Source organism: Hyaena hyaena, unplaced genomic scaffold (assembly GCF_003009895.1).
Source record: "Hyaena hyaena isolate Hyena2069 unplaced genomic scaffold, ASM300989v1 scaffold_910, whole genome shotgun sequence".
NCBI classification, from domain to species: domain Eukaryota; kingdom Metazoa; phylum Chordata; class Mammalia; order Carnivora; family Hyaenidae; genus Hyaena; species Hyaena hyaena.
Genome location: NW_024081547.1, coordinates 348,342 through 361,242, shown reverse-complemented (window position 1 = coordinate 361,242; position 12,901 = coordinate 348,342). Strand labels below are relative to the sequence as shown.

The following is a 12,901-nucleotide window of genomic DNA, read 5'->3' as shown; positions in this document are numbered from 1 at the left end:
AATTCTTAGAATTCAAAGTCCTCTAAAAGAATTAAAAACTCAAAGAATTCCACTGTTAGCACTGTCTTCTTTCCAGTGGAATCTTTCGTTTTTGTCTAACTGCTAATATATTAAGGAAGGCCAGATTTATGGCCCAGGGAAGACATTCCCCAAAAAAGTCCTCCCCCACTATGCCTCTGAACGGCTGTTTGTAAAGCACGCCAAATTTTGAAATAGGTCCTAGTCTTATTAAAAATAAGAAGTCAATTCTTTTATTAAGTAAGTGAGCTTTCTTTCTCCCATAATTTCTTCCTTAATGCTCAGTGTCGTTTCACAAGGAGAATAATGTGTTTGTAAATGTGAGTTCTGGATGAAAGGAAAGACATACCTATATTCATCTTCTGGGTTGATCAAAATTTAGACATGGCCTCACAAGGTGTGAGGCAAGAGTGTTGAGGACAGTGGATGACTGATAAAATTTTGATGATATGAATAATTGTGGGGAAGTTCTCGCTGAGTTCATAAACAGAATAAATTGGAATGTCTTAACAGGTCATTTCTGTGACATATGCAGAAATTAGAGTCATCATACCCAATCCTGTCTAGTAGATTTTTTGAAAGAATTACTACCACACACATTTAATATGTGATATTAAACCTACAAATCAATGGCTCATCTGTGACTACAGTCTTCTAAAAGTATGTATACATTCTAGAAAATAATCTTAAGCAGTATAGATATTCTTTAAATATTACTTAATAAACACTAGAAATGTACAAGATAGCTCTCTTTTCTAATAGTCTAATGAATGGGGTGGGTGCAGTTTATATTACCACATATTCCAAACTAGAATAGTTATAAATAAATGGAATTTAGTCTAAAGAGATTTTGCAGTGATAGACTCCATTTTCTTTAATATGTGGCTTAATATATTGAGTCCAGGTCAGTTCCTAGTACAAAATTAAGCCTCTTCAGCTGTCCATTTAACATAATTTGTTTCTTCTGTTTCAAATAAGAATGCCCATCCAGTACATGGAATCCATTCACCAGACATTCAGTCAATCACATTTTGCAAGCGAGCCCTGTAGACTTAAGTCTGGATTTCTGTCCTTTAAAGGAAGAATCCCCAGAGCCATAATTAGAATAAAATGATGTCGATACAAATGCAGAGATGCACACAGTGAAGATCATATAAAGAAAGCTGTGGGTGCATGAAGGAAAGAGTGAGTGAAGACACAGAGAGAAAAACGTCACCCACTTTGTTAAAATGTAGAAAGAGACATGGCCAGTCAGTGAGAGGATTACAGCTCAGAGCCTGCCTGGATCATCATCATAAAAGCAAGGCATGGAAGTTATAGGTGTGGATAAAGACAATGCAAAGAAAAGAAAATGAACTCCTGGTGGGGAGAGGGGAGGCATGCCAAAAGGTAGGATTTGAGGAAGTAGGGGAGGGGGTTCTCTGAGAATCCAGTTCATCACCCTATTTAATAAGTCTCCTTCAAGTGATGATTAGATAATTTGCCCATGAGGATCAATAAGTATTGTAAGTTTCTTTGCCAGAAGTTTCAAGGAGTGTGGCTACTAATTTAATTTTTTTTTAAAAAACTAGGATCCCTTTTTAAAAGTTACTAGGGGGAAATATCTAGATTGACTTACCACAGGCTTTCCTGGAGAATCGGTCCAGATGTTCACGATGGCAGACCGGGGACTAGTTCTGCCCATGAACTCCATGTTGTACAGACAGCCCTACCTCCTCAGGGGCCCAGCCTCAGCGATTGTAGTGGTGGGAGGGGCTGGGCAGACACCAGAGGGTACCGAAGATGGAGAGTGGTGGAGACAGACGCCCAAGGAAGAAACATTTGCTCTTTTTCTTCCACGTAGCCATTTTAATAACAAGTTTTGTTCACGAATGTGCTGATGACAGAGTTATAGTCCAAGTTGAGCACCTACCCCAGTGTCTAGCGTTGTGTGGTCCCCTACAAAGGCGTGTTTCTAATTCCTCTTCATGATACAGATTATCAAAGCAGTGTATCTGCTATCATTAGCAGATAGTTCCTTACTTTAAAAATACTCCCTGTGTACTAAGCATGTGTTAAGAGCTTAACAAAAATCCCATGGCTTCCTGCGAAGTAGGTGCTGCTACTCCATTTTATGGATCAGCACACTGAGATTTAGGAGACGGGGTGGGGCGTTTTGCCAAGTCACCTGGCTAGTGAGTTGTCTAGTTGAGGCCTGAATCCAAGTCTTTCTGATTCTAATGAACATGCTTTAACATTCCTCTGTATTGCCTTCAAAAAAAATTGTTATGAAAAAATGGAAGAGAAAATGAACGGCTTTACACAGGTGTCCTTTTAAAATCATAAACAACAGTCAGGCATTAAAAATATTTTTGTCTGTACATATTTTATGCACACAGATTTTCTCATGCAATTTTCCAGTTAACAGACTCCTACACCCCAGTCAACGACAGCCTGATCGAGGTTTTCCCTTTTTCCTTTGCCATCCATCACAAGCACCTGAGGTTAGTCTGCTCCAGAAGGTAGCCGGCTGCCCTGTTTCCTCATAAGGATTATGTCAGATGGAAATGTGCAGATATTTGGTTTAAACACACGTATCCGATTCTCTTCTCTCCGGCATTATCTAGTCCCAGATCTCTTGTAAACTATTAACAAGTTTCCAGAAGTTGATCCTCGAGTCATACTTACACCAGGCTTCCTCTAGCGTGTTTCCTTCATTAGCTAGTCTCCCCTCAGTCTTCACTGCCTTTGGCCCACCACTTTGGGGGCCTTGTTGCTCAGGACTTTTTGTTATGTAGGCAGAACTGCAGCTTCAGAAACAGATTCATGTCTGTAAGTTTCATTCCATAAATTAGTTCTAAGTCTTGGCAAGTTGTGTTTCATGTGCATCAAGTCATGGCAGTGTTGACATAGATGTTAGAAGTGCACTCTGAGATGGTCAAATGTCATAATGAAAAGGATCTTCTTTTTACTTACAAAATGCATCACCTGGCAATGCTGAAGAGAACATATAAATATTGACGGTTGTGTGACACCTGGTTGCTTTTACATTGAATGCCATTTCATATGCAGAGTCCTGACAAAGCAGGAACAGCACATGTACCCTGTGAGATTTGACATGCAGTGCTGGTGTATAAGATGTGGTACTGGACTTTCAAGAATGGAGGACTTTCCCAAAGACAGGAGGGTGAATTGACTAGCTTTGGAAAATAAGAAAGTAGTAAGTCAGGTAACTCCTTCCACCAATGTTGAACCATCCCCAGGATGTTGTATATTCATTCGATTAACAGTGTTTCTATAATTTGCCTGCTTGACACACTGTTAAAAGGAATTACTTTTGAATGGTAACCTCTCTGAAAGTCTAAGGGTAATGCAGGTTCGTCACAATAGTTACCCAACATCGCAGGTGTGTTTCACGTACAAAACCAGTGAGTTGCAAGTGAGCTTAGATTTTTATCTAGCCAAACTTTCTCATTTTATAGAAAATAAAGTGAATTCCAGAAAGGTAAAATAATATGCTCAGAGCTCACAGTTATACAGATAAAATAACAGTATTAATTGTCTATCCTGTTACCATCAAGCTGAAATGTATACATTAATTATTACAAATGGGGAAGACTAGTGGTATTTCCAGTAGATCTTTTCGTAATATCTAGTGTATTCCCCACAGATATTCCTTCAAATTGGCTGAGTCAAAAGATACATTTTTTTAATGATTTGGGACGAAGATTGTACTTGTTATTGTCCAATATGAAATAAGCTGTCATGCTCCGGCTGCTGTCCAGGCTCAGGGAAACCGTCTCCCCATGCCTCTCGTGGGCTGTCACACACCATGTCTTTATGGCTGCTTGTCCCGCGGCTAATACCAATGCCCACAGACTGGGATGTGATGCAGGCTTCTGCTCCTGAAAGCATTTAGCTTCCACTACATAAGCTTTAGATGATGATAGAATGAGAGAGTCTATGCAAAGGCTGACTACGATTACTCATTATTTAAGAATCATTTTTTTAAAAACTATTAAAAGCATGAAATGACTGGATTCTTGCGGGATGGTTTGCTACGCCACCAAAACAAGCATGACATGATTTGCCTCTGTAGTCTATACGTTCTCCCCATTTACAACCCGCAATCCTGTCCACTCTCAACTCAAGTTGCCAAGCCTAGGGTTCATAGCAAAAGCACGCTATTGATGCCATCCTGGAATGCACTTGGCATTAGGACTTACTGCAACCGGCATACAGGAATGCGATAGTGGATGATATGTAGCATGATGTGTGATCTCTGACATTCCTTATAATTCTTCTGTTCTCATCTCCTTTTTTTCCTTTCTATTTCAATTATTTTGAGCAGCATCAAGAAAAAATTACCAATCCACCAAAATGAGTAAGTCCCCCGTGAAGCCATGAAATGCTTGCTCTACATGATGCCATTTCATGCTTCTACATCCTAAACTCTGACCATTTTCTCCTCTGGGAAAAATGTCAAGTTTAGGTGTCAATAGCTCTCATTACTGACTAATCACTAGAACCTGAATTGGAAAAGCTAACAAGACCTAGCTGAGTTTACAGTTTGTTTTCAGAAAGAGCTTAAAAAAAAAAAAAAAAAAAAAAGAAAAAAGCGACCAGATGCTAACAACCCCACATTGCAAGGCCTGTGTACATGCACTGATTTTCATTTTTGTTTATCCTCCTTTTACTTGCCCCTCACTCAAATCTCTCCCGGAGCTCTTTCCTCTCCTGATTCGGCTATTCTCTGCCAACAGACTGGCCCACCCTGAAGGAAGCCTTCCAGACCTTGCCATGATGAATCTGACCGCCAGCCTGGAGAAGCCAGACTTGAAGAGGCTGACTGAGTCTGGGGAGGACAGACCAGAGGGATGCCCTGAAAAGGCTGAGCTTGGGAAAGACAGCGAAGAGGAGGAGGAGGAAGAAGAGGAGGAGGAGGAGGAGGAAGAGGAGGAGGAAGAGACATCAGGTAACCCGCCCTCTACCAGTAGCTGCTCAGAATCCTGGCTGACAGATATAGTGAATGAAACTGACATGTTCCAGATGGATATATATTTGAACCAGTCTGAAATACAAATTGGGGTGCCGTCTTTGTTTGCTATTGTTACCACATTCCAGTTCCAGTTTTTTCCCATCATTTCTGTGTGATTCTGATTTAGAAGAAGAGAACAGGTGGCTGGTTACCAACTACTGATCTGCCAGAGGTGATCCTGGCCAGAACCAGAGAGGCGTGGCTCTAACCTCTATCCAGTACAAAACCTGAGCAGGACATTTCCTACCAGCAGCAGAGGCAGGCAGCTGTGTAGAATTTCAGAAAGTTCTAGACAGGGCCTTTTCAACTGCATTCGCAAAAAAGCCAGTCTGGGACTTCTCTAGGGAACTGGTAATTGAGAACATATTTGTAATTCAGTCCTAATGTTTCAGGACCTGGGAACCAGTGGAGCACATGAGTGACGGGATAATTATCATTTCAAGCCAACTTCTAGAGGTGTTTTTCTTGCCATTGTTATTTAAGGTTTCTCCCTCCTTATTCTTTAGGCTCTTTTTTTCCGTTTTTCTTCGTAGACTTGAAATAATGTTTAATAGGGCATGACGGAGAACTGGACCACCGGTGATCGGGACGCCTTATCTGACAGCGAGCAGAGAAGACGAGCGCTTACTCTGTTTAGAGCCTCCCAAGATTGAGTAGCCTTTGGGGTGGTGCTCTGGGGCATGATGGTGACATGCTGCACTTGCCTTTGCTGGTGCTCTGTGCTTTACGGGATTAGAAAATGAAAAAGCACAAAGCAGAAGATCCCTACCAAAGCTGCACTCCCCAAAACCTGGTCTCCCTTATCCCTTCACCTAAGAAGACCCTGAGAGACTCCCAGAACTGCCCTTTCCATATCTAAGCAATAGTTGTTCCTCAGGGTGAGGAAGCACCAAGCTTGGTAGGACCAAGGACGCAGGACTAAGATTTACTGTCCTACTTTATGAAGGTTTTGAGCTTCACGAATAGGATGTCACTAAAAATTGGATTTCACTTTTTCTGGCAGACACCTGCCATCTACACCTCTAAATTATGCTCAGTTATGACTGAAATCTTTGTATCAACGCTTATCTGAGCACTTTATAAATAACCATTTTTCACGACTACTGAAACCTTATTTAAACTTTTTGAACCAAGTACAATAACCGTTACAACCACCCAGCCATGAGAAGAAGCTACTTAGGCACACTCAGATTTTTATCTGTCTGGGCTCGGAAGCTTTTGTCTACATGTGTGGTGACATGCTGATACCACAAAACGTGTCTGTCCCGACTTCCATTCAGATGACCAGGGACAGCTCTCCAGACAGAATCATGACCCCAGTCTGCAAAATATTACTACTTGGCACAAGGTAGAAAGAGGGAAATGACTAATTTGCTTTAAAATTATGATTAGAATTAGTCTGACCACATTTCATGAACTGGAACCAGATCATTCAGACCCCTGATGTTCATTCTCAGATTTGAGGAGGAACAGGCTCTTGCTGCCTGGCTTGCTGCTCCAGGGCCAACTGGTGAGCTTTTAGCCACGCCCTCTTTAAGCGATGGGGGGAATGAAACTGGAACTTAGGGAAACATGGTTCTGGCAAGAAAAATGTCATTTAGAGGGCACTCAGTTACTGAATATTCCCAAGAAACTAGGGAATGATATATCTCAGCCTTAAAAGTAAATAAGGTCAAAATTCTTCACACTAAATTAACAGGTGGTTAAAAAAGGAAAAACCTTGTCCCTCCAAGTCTCAGCATAGGGTGTCAAAGTCATCATGATGTGGGATTCTTAGACCACCCTTCCTCCAGATTTTGATGTTAGAATTCATCCACCACTGCTATTTTGCAGTTTCTCATTGCAATCTGAATGCTATAAGATATGCTTTAAATAATAATGCAAAAGAAAACACCACAACTTTTTATGCTCTTGGGTAAATTTACTATTTTGCAGATTTAAGAAACAAATGGCATCTGGTGATTGACCGCCTCACTGTGCTCTTCTTAAAATTCCTGGAGTATTTTCACAAACTACAAGTGTTCATGTGGTGGATTTTGGAGCTGCACATCATCAAAATTGTTTCCTCATACATCATCTGGGTCTCTGTGAAAGAGGCAAGTGATCCTTTGTTGTATCTTCAGCCAAGCAGAACCCCAGTGGGTCAACATTTCCCATTTCTAGCTGTCCATGACTTTGTTGTAAGCGTAATTCCCACTACCTTAGAACGTCAGGGTTCTAAAATGGCATATACCCTTGGACACACAGAAAATCAAATCGCAGTTGCCCTGAGAAGTGGGGAAGATCACAGGGCAGAAAGAGGCTCCTGGCTTAATTCCTGAGTGGCTTGGTCATGTCAGAAAGGCTACTTCTTTTCATGTAGTCTTTAGCGGAAGCGTGTGACGGCAGGCTGCTCTTCTGAAGAACCTGTGGAAATCTTTCTCCGTAACCTCTGTTTGAAGAAAGCAAGAATATTCTATTTTAACAAGAGTATTCCAGTTACCAAGGCGTAAGCTCAGCTTCCCAAACTTAATAAAATGTGCCGTAGAGTTCACCCTGTTGATTATTGGGTGTTTTGTGACAAGACACGGTGTTTCAACATTGTATTGCAGTTCTGTTTTCTCATTTGGAAGGTGGAGAGGCATCATTTAGCCAGTAATTCTGTGATGCGTCCTCTGGAGAGATTAGCTCTCTTTCAGTCTATTCAGCAGATAATTTCTGCACATTTCTGATCTGCCCGGACTAGTTTTGAATGACAATTCAGAGTCTTTGCCCTATAAAAATTAAGTCAGGGAACTGCTGCCTCTAATTTTTAAAAAGTTAATTAATAATATCGTATTACCCCACAACACCTTAAACCTAAAATATTCATGAGAAGGTCACTAAGGTCACTAACCTTAATTTGAGCTCCCCCATCTAAACTAGAACTTTCTCCATTTTATACAAACCATCTGGAATGGATCTGTGATCACTGCCAGATGAGAATAAAAACAGAAACTCCTCTCCCTGTGAGAGATTTATAGAGAAAAGTGACATACGCTTCACTGGTAACTGTCTCCACATTAATTAGAATTAAAACCTAGCCTACTATGTGTATCCACCGAAGAAAAAGAAGTTTAAGCACTTTAACTGCAGAGATAATTTACCAATTCAGACAGAATTTGAGGGTCAGAGTATTAAAACAGCAATGATGGGGCACCTAGGTGGCTCAAAAGCATCTGACTCTCAATTTCAGCTCAGGTCATGATCTCACAGGTTGGGAGTTCGAGCCCCTCATCAGGATCTGTGCTGACAGCTCAGGGCCTGCTTGGGATTCTGTCTCCCACTCTCTCTGCCCCTTCCCCACTCACTCTCTAGTTCTCTCTCAAAATAAGTAAAAATAAACTTAAAAAAAAGAGCAATGAAGAAGGGCAAGAGAAGGCATTTGCCTAAAAACCACAAAGGCTATTTCTGAATTAACCAAACCTGATGCACAGATATCTTCTGATAGCATGAGAAGTTGTTGCAGAGAAGATAATATTGTGATGGACCGGGGCATTAAATGAAAGAAGTTAATGTGACTAGGGCACAGAGAATCCACTATCTGAAATCTGTCCTACAGAGCTCAGACAGAGAAATAAAAGAGTCAAATGATACCACTTTCTTACAAATCCTAAATGAAAGCCAGGCATGTGTTTGTTAAAATCATCTCAGTGAATCCCAAGAATGCCTTGTTAATAGACTATCAAGTAGATAAAGCATCATGATGTGTTCACCCTGTTAGACCATTAGGAAAACAGCCTTTGATAGCACATGACCATTTCCTTCTCTAGGACCCATACGTTGTACACACTTCCAGAATTTTCCTTCCTAATTCTACGTCTTTCACCTATAACTTTAAAACACCTCAGAGTCTCCTGGATCAGAGAAATTCTGCCCCTGCTCCTACTAGCATCTGCCAGAGTCCCCTTTTTGTGAGATGGTCAGCCCCCAAGTATATGAGCCCAGTTATACTTACTGTCATCCCCACCCGCATGAGGGGTTTCCGGCCCCTAAGGGTGAGTTCCTGCATGAGCCTTGAATGTCACAAGGTTTCCCCTGTCTGCACACTGACTTTGGTCTCTTGGCTCCCTTCATTGCTGATGATTATTAAGGTCACCGGAATATCGAGGATCAGAACATGTGGGGTGGAATCATAAAACACACTCTATTTTGGACCTCTACTGTCCGTTTAAAATGTATTGTATGCAGAAAGTTTTCTCCATGCCCCTCAATCCTAAACGCTTTCTGATCATTCCTAGGTAATAGAAAGTACTGTAGTTACCTCAGGTAGCAAACAGAATCTGACCTCGTTAATTAGACTTCTCCAGCCACAGAAAAGAATCAAACTCTGATCTCTTTTTTTTTCCATGAAGGTGGAGTGTTTTTGTTATCTTTTTTTAAGTTTTTATTTAAATTCCAGTTGGTTAGCATACAATGTAATATTAGTTTCAGGTGTACAATACAGTGATTCAACCCTTCCAGACAACACCCCGTGCTCTTCACAACAAGCACACTCCTTAATCCCCATCATCTATCTCATCCATCCCCCACCCCAACCCCATCCCCTCTGGTAACCGTCAGTTTGTTCTCTGTAGTTAAAAGTGTTTCTTGGTTTGCCTCTCTTTCTCCTTTTCCCCCCTTTACTCATGTGTTTTCTTAAATTCCACATACGAGTAAAATCATATGAGTTATCTTTCTCTGACTGACTTATTCCACTTAGCATAGTACTCTCTAGCTCCATCTATGTCACTGCTAATCGCAAGATTTCATTCTTTTTATGGCTTAGTAATATTCCCCTCTCTCTCTCTCTTTCTCTCTCTCTCTATCTCTGTGTGTGTGTGTGTGTGTGTGTGTGTGTGTCCATTTGTCAGTTATTGGATAGCTACTTGGTCTGTGTGTGTGTGTGTGTGTGTGTGTCCATTAGTTTGTCATTGGATAGCTACTTGGTCTGTGATAATGCTATTATAAACACCATGGTGCATGTATCCCTTTGAATTAGTATTTTTGTATTCTTTGGGTAAATACCTACTAGTGCAATTGCTGACTCCTAGAGCAGTTCTATTTTCAACTTTCTGAGGAATTTCCACACTGGTTTCCACAGTGGCTGTACCAGTTTGCATTCCCACCAGCAGTACAGGAGGGTTCCTCTTCCTCCACATCCTTGCCAACACCTAAACTCTGATCTCTTACCAGAAGCAACTCCTTTTCTAGTGACTTCTTTCTTTCTCACACACACCCTCTCCTCCCTGCCTTCCCCCTTCCCCCCACTTCCAGTGAACTAGCTTCTGTTACGTGGCCTCCCAGGCTGAACTGTAGCCTCAGGCAGGAATTGGTGGTGTGCTTCTGTAAAAGGGCCTCACACTGGGCTGGAGTTGATCAAATCTTCCCTTTCTCTCATGGGGCTCCTCTACCTCCTGGTTTTTCAGCATTCTCTCCTTCCGGACACTTTCCATTGGAGTCTCATCACCCATGCAGCCAGTGTCCCTGAGCAGGACTTAGAACAGCTCTGGGCACTCTCTCTCTCTCACACTTCAGATCCACGGGCAGCACTCACAGGGGTGTATGGGGGTCCCCATGAGGCTAGTGTACGAGGGTGCCCATGAGGCAACTCCTGTGCCTAGTCACCAAATTCCTCGCAGCTGGATTTCCTGGGTGAAGTTGGACATCAGTGTCGAGACCCCAGAGTACACACATCAGCGTGTCTATGTGGCGCTACTTGGAGCCCCTCGCTCGCTTGGGGTTTGGGTAGAGAATGTAGCATCCCTTCCTTCCCACCCCATCATCTTATAAGGGGGACTGACAGAAGCACCTCGCACAAAGAAAGTTCTTCCCACTCCCTCCTGTCATCTTCGCCATCTTGACCCATCTGCACTCTCTCAGAGCACTTTAAAGACCTCTAAATGAAGTCTTCATTTTGATTTTAAATGTCTACATTGCTGGCTATCACTTCCATTTTGGAATGTTTTGCTTCTATCCATTCTAAGTCAGTGCCTCATAAGGCTTCAACTGAAGTCTTTCTATAGTGCGTACAGTTGGGGAAGAAAGACAACCATTGACTCTTGTAAGGAGCCACATGCCAATCCAGGCTATGATGTATCTGAATCTTATCTGATTATAATAGAGGTGAGTGTATGGGGGTTCTCATAGTGAGGGGGATGGGCAGGAGGGGAATTATGTCGCACAATTCCAGGGGCAGTGTTCACCTGCAAACAGCACTCCCTAATGTTGTGCACCTCCAAGGTGCCGATTTATACCTGCAGGGGACTCTTCCGCTTTGAAGCTTGGTTTGTCCTCAACCAAAGAAGCCCATCAGAAATGACATTTGCTACATATCTTTTCCATTTGTAGCTTATTAATTTTGATTAGTGCAAAAGATACTCTTTCTCAAACATTACTAATCAGTAAATGGCAAAATGAGAACAAAGTCAACAACCCCAGTGAAGTCTTCATCCTTATCCAAGGTCATCATCAAGGCCACTTGTTTTCACAAACTTTCGGGGTCATTTCTCAGGTCATTTTGGAGTCAAACATTAAACCTTTCCAAGGTTATCATAGGCATCTGAGGAAGAAGAGGCCATGAGAAAGAATTTGTTACAGAGGTCTTTCTTTTATTTATTTTTTTAAGTTTATTTATTTTGAGAGACAGGGACACAGAGAGTGAGCAGGGGGGTGGGCAAAGAGAGAGGAGAGAGAGAATCTTAGGTAGGCTCTAGGCAGTCAGCACAGAGCCAGATGTGGGACTCAAAATCATGAACCATGAGATCATGACCTGAGCCAAAACCAAGGATGAGACGCTTAACCGACTGAGTCACCCAGGCGCCCCAACAGAAGCCTTTATTTTACATCAGCCTCTCTTACCAGAGCAATGCCACTTAGGAAGGACCTAGATTTTAAATATATATAACATTGTCTTCTTTTTGTATATGCAACTATATTCCTAGAAAGCTCTGTGAGAGATCAGGTTATTCTTTGAGGAAGGGACCACGCCTTATTTTAGTACCCCGAGCAGCAACCCCAGGGGCTGGCCAATTGTGGAAGCTCAATAAATTTACTGACAGAAGGAAATAAATACAACAACCTTGAAAGCTTGAGATTTTCCCCAGATGTCAGTTGATGTTTCATTATGATTTTAACTCTCACTCACCATTCATTTAGCCTTTGTTATGTACTTAAACTAAAATAAATTAAACTGAATGCTTATACTATGCTAGATGTTGGCTCAACGGCATGAAAGATACATTTCTTGTCTCCACTTGCAGTCTAATAGTCAAGGCTGGCAAATGAAGCCAAAGTCACAGTAACGGCCAGATTAGAGGGGTCTCCAGGAGGCTATGAGTGCAAGGGAAGGGTGTCATGCAGGGGTGTGTCACTGTGAAGGTGGTCACCGAAGCTGCAGGTGCTCTGAGGGAGGAGGCCAGCTGGGCCAGCACATGGCCAGAGAACCACAGGTTTCAGGGACCCCTCTCTCAAGGCGGTGGCCTCAAGCCTTACAAGTGTATATTCAGAGAAAATGGCAATTGGTGAAAAAATGTTTTGTGAGGAAGGCATGTGGCATAAACTTACTTCTCCAAATTGCTTGCTAATAAGAATCACCTGGACACTTGTTAGATACGTGGATGATCAACTCTTTCTCTACAAATTCTGGTTCATCAGATAGTGGTTAGGGTCCAGGGATTTGTCTTTGTTTTTGTTTTTTTTAAGTACATTCCATGAGATTCCTACCATCAGGGAAAGGATGGAACCATTGGCAACCATGATTGTATTGAACAAAGTATGGTGCTTCTCCAAGTCCCTGTTTTCCCACCTCACAGATGCTGTTCAGTCCTCATTTTCATGATTCTCCATGACATCGGATATTGACAATCA

The 12,901-nt window shown here is 42.0% G+C and overlaps 1 protein-coding gene across 2 annotated transcripts in view; it reads left to right on the top strand.

The window, feature by feature from the left end:
• Positions 1-12,901, top strand: part of PIEZO2 (piezo type mechanosensitive ion channel component 2) — a 449,780-nt gene that overhangs the window by 349,466 nt on the left and 87,413 nt on the right. The window contains exons 19-21 of one of the 2 annotated variants that reach the window (XM_039220834.1): positions 4,349-4,381; positions 4,761-4,972; positions 6,971-7,131. In XM_039220834.1, the coding sequence (XP_039076765.1) occupies positions 4,349-4,381; positions 4,761-4,972; positions 6,971-7,131 (406 nt within the window). The remainder of the gene's footprint in view (positions 1-4,348; positions 4,382-4,760; positions 4,973-6,970; positions 7,132-12,901) is intronic. The other variant, XM_039220835.1, reaches the window with a different exon arrangement.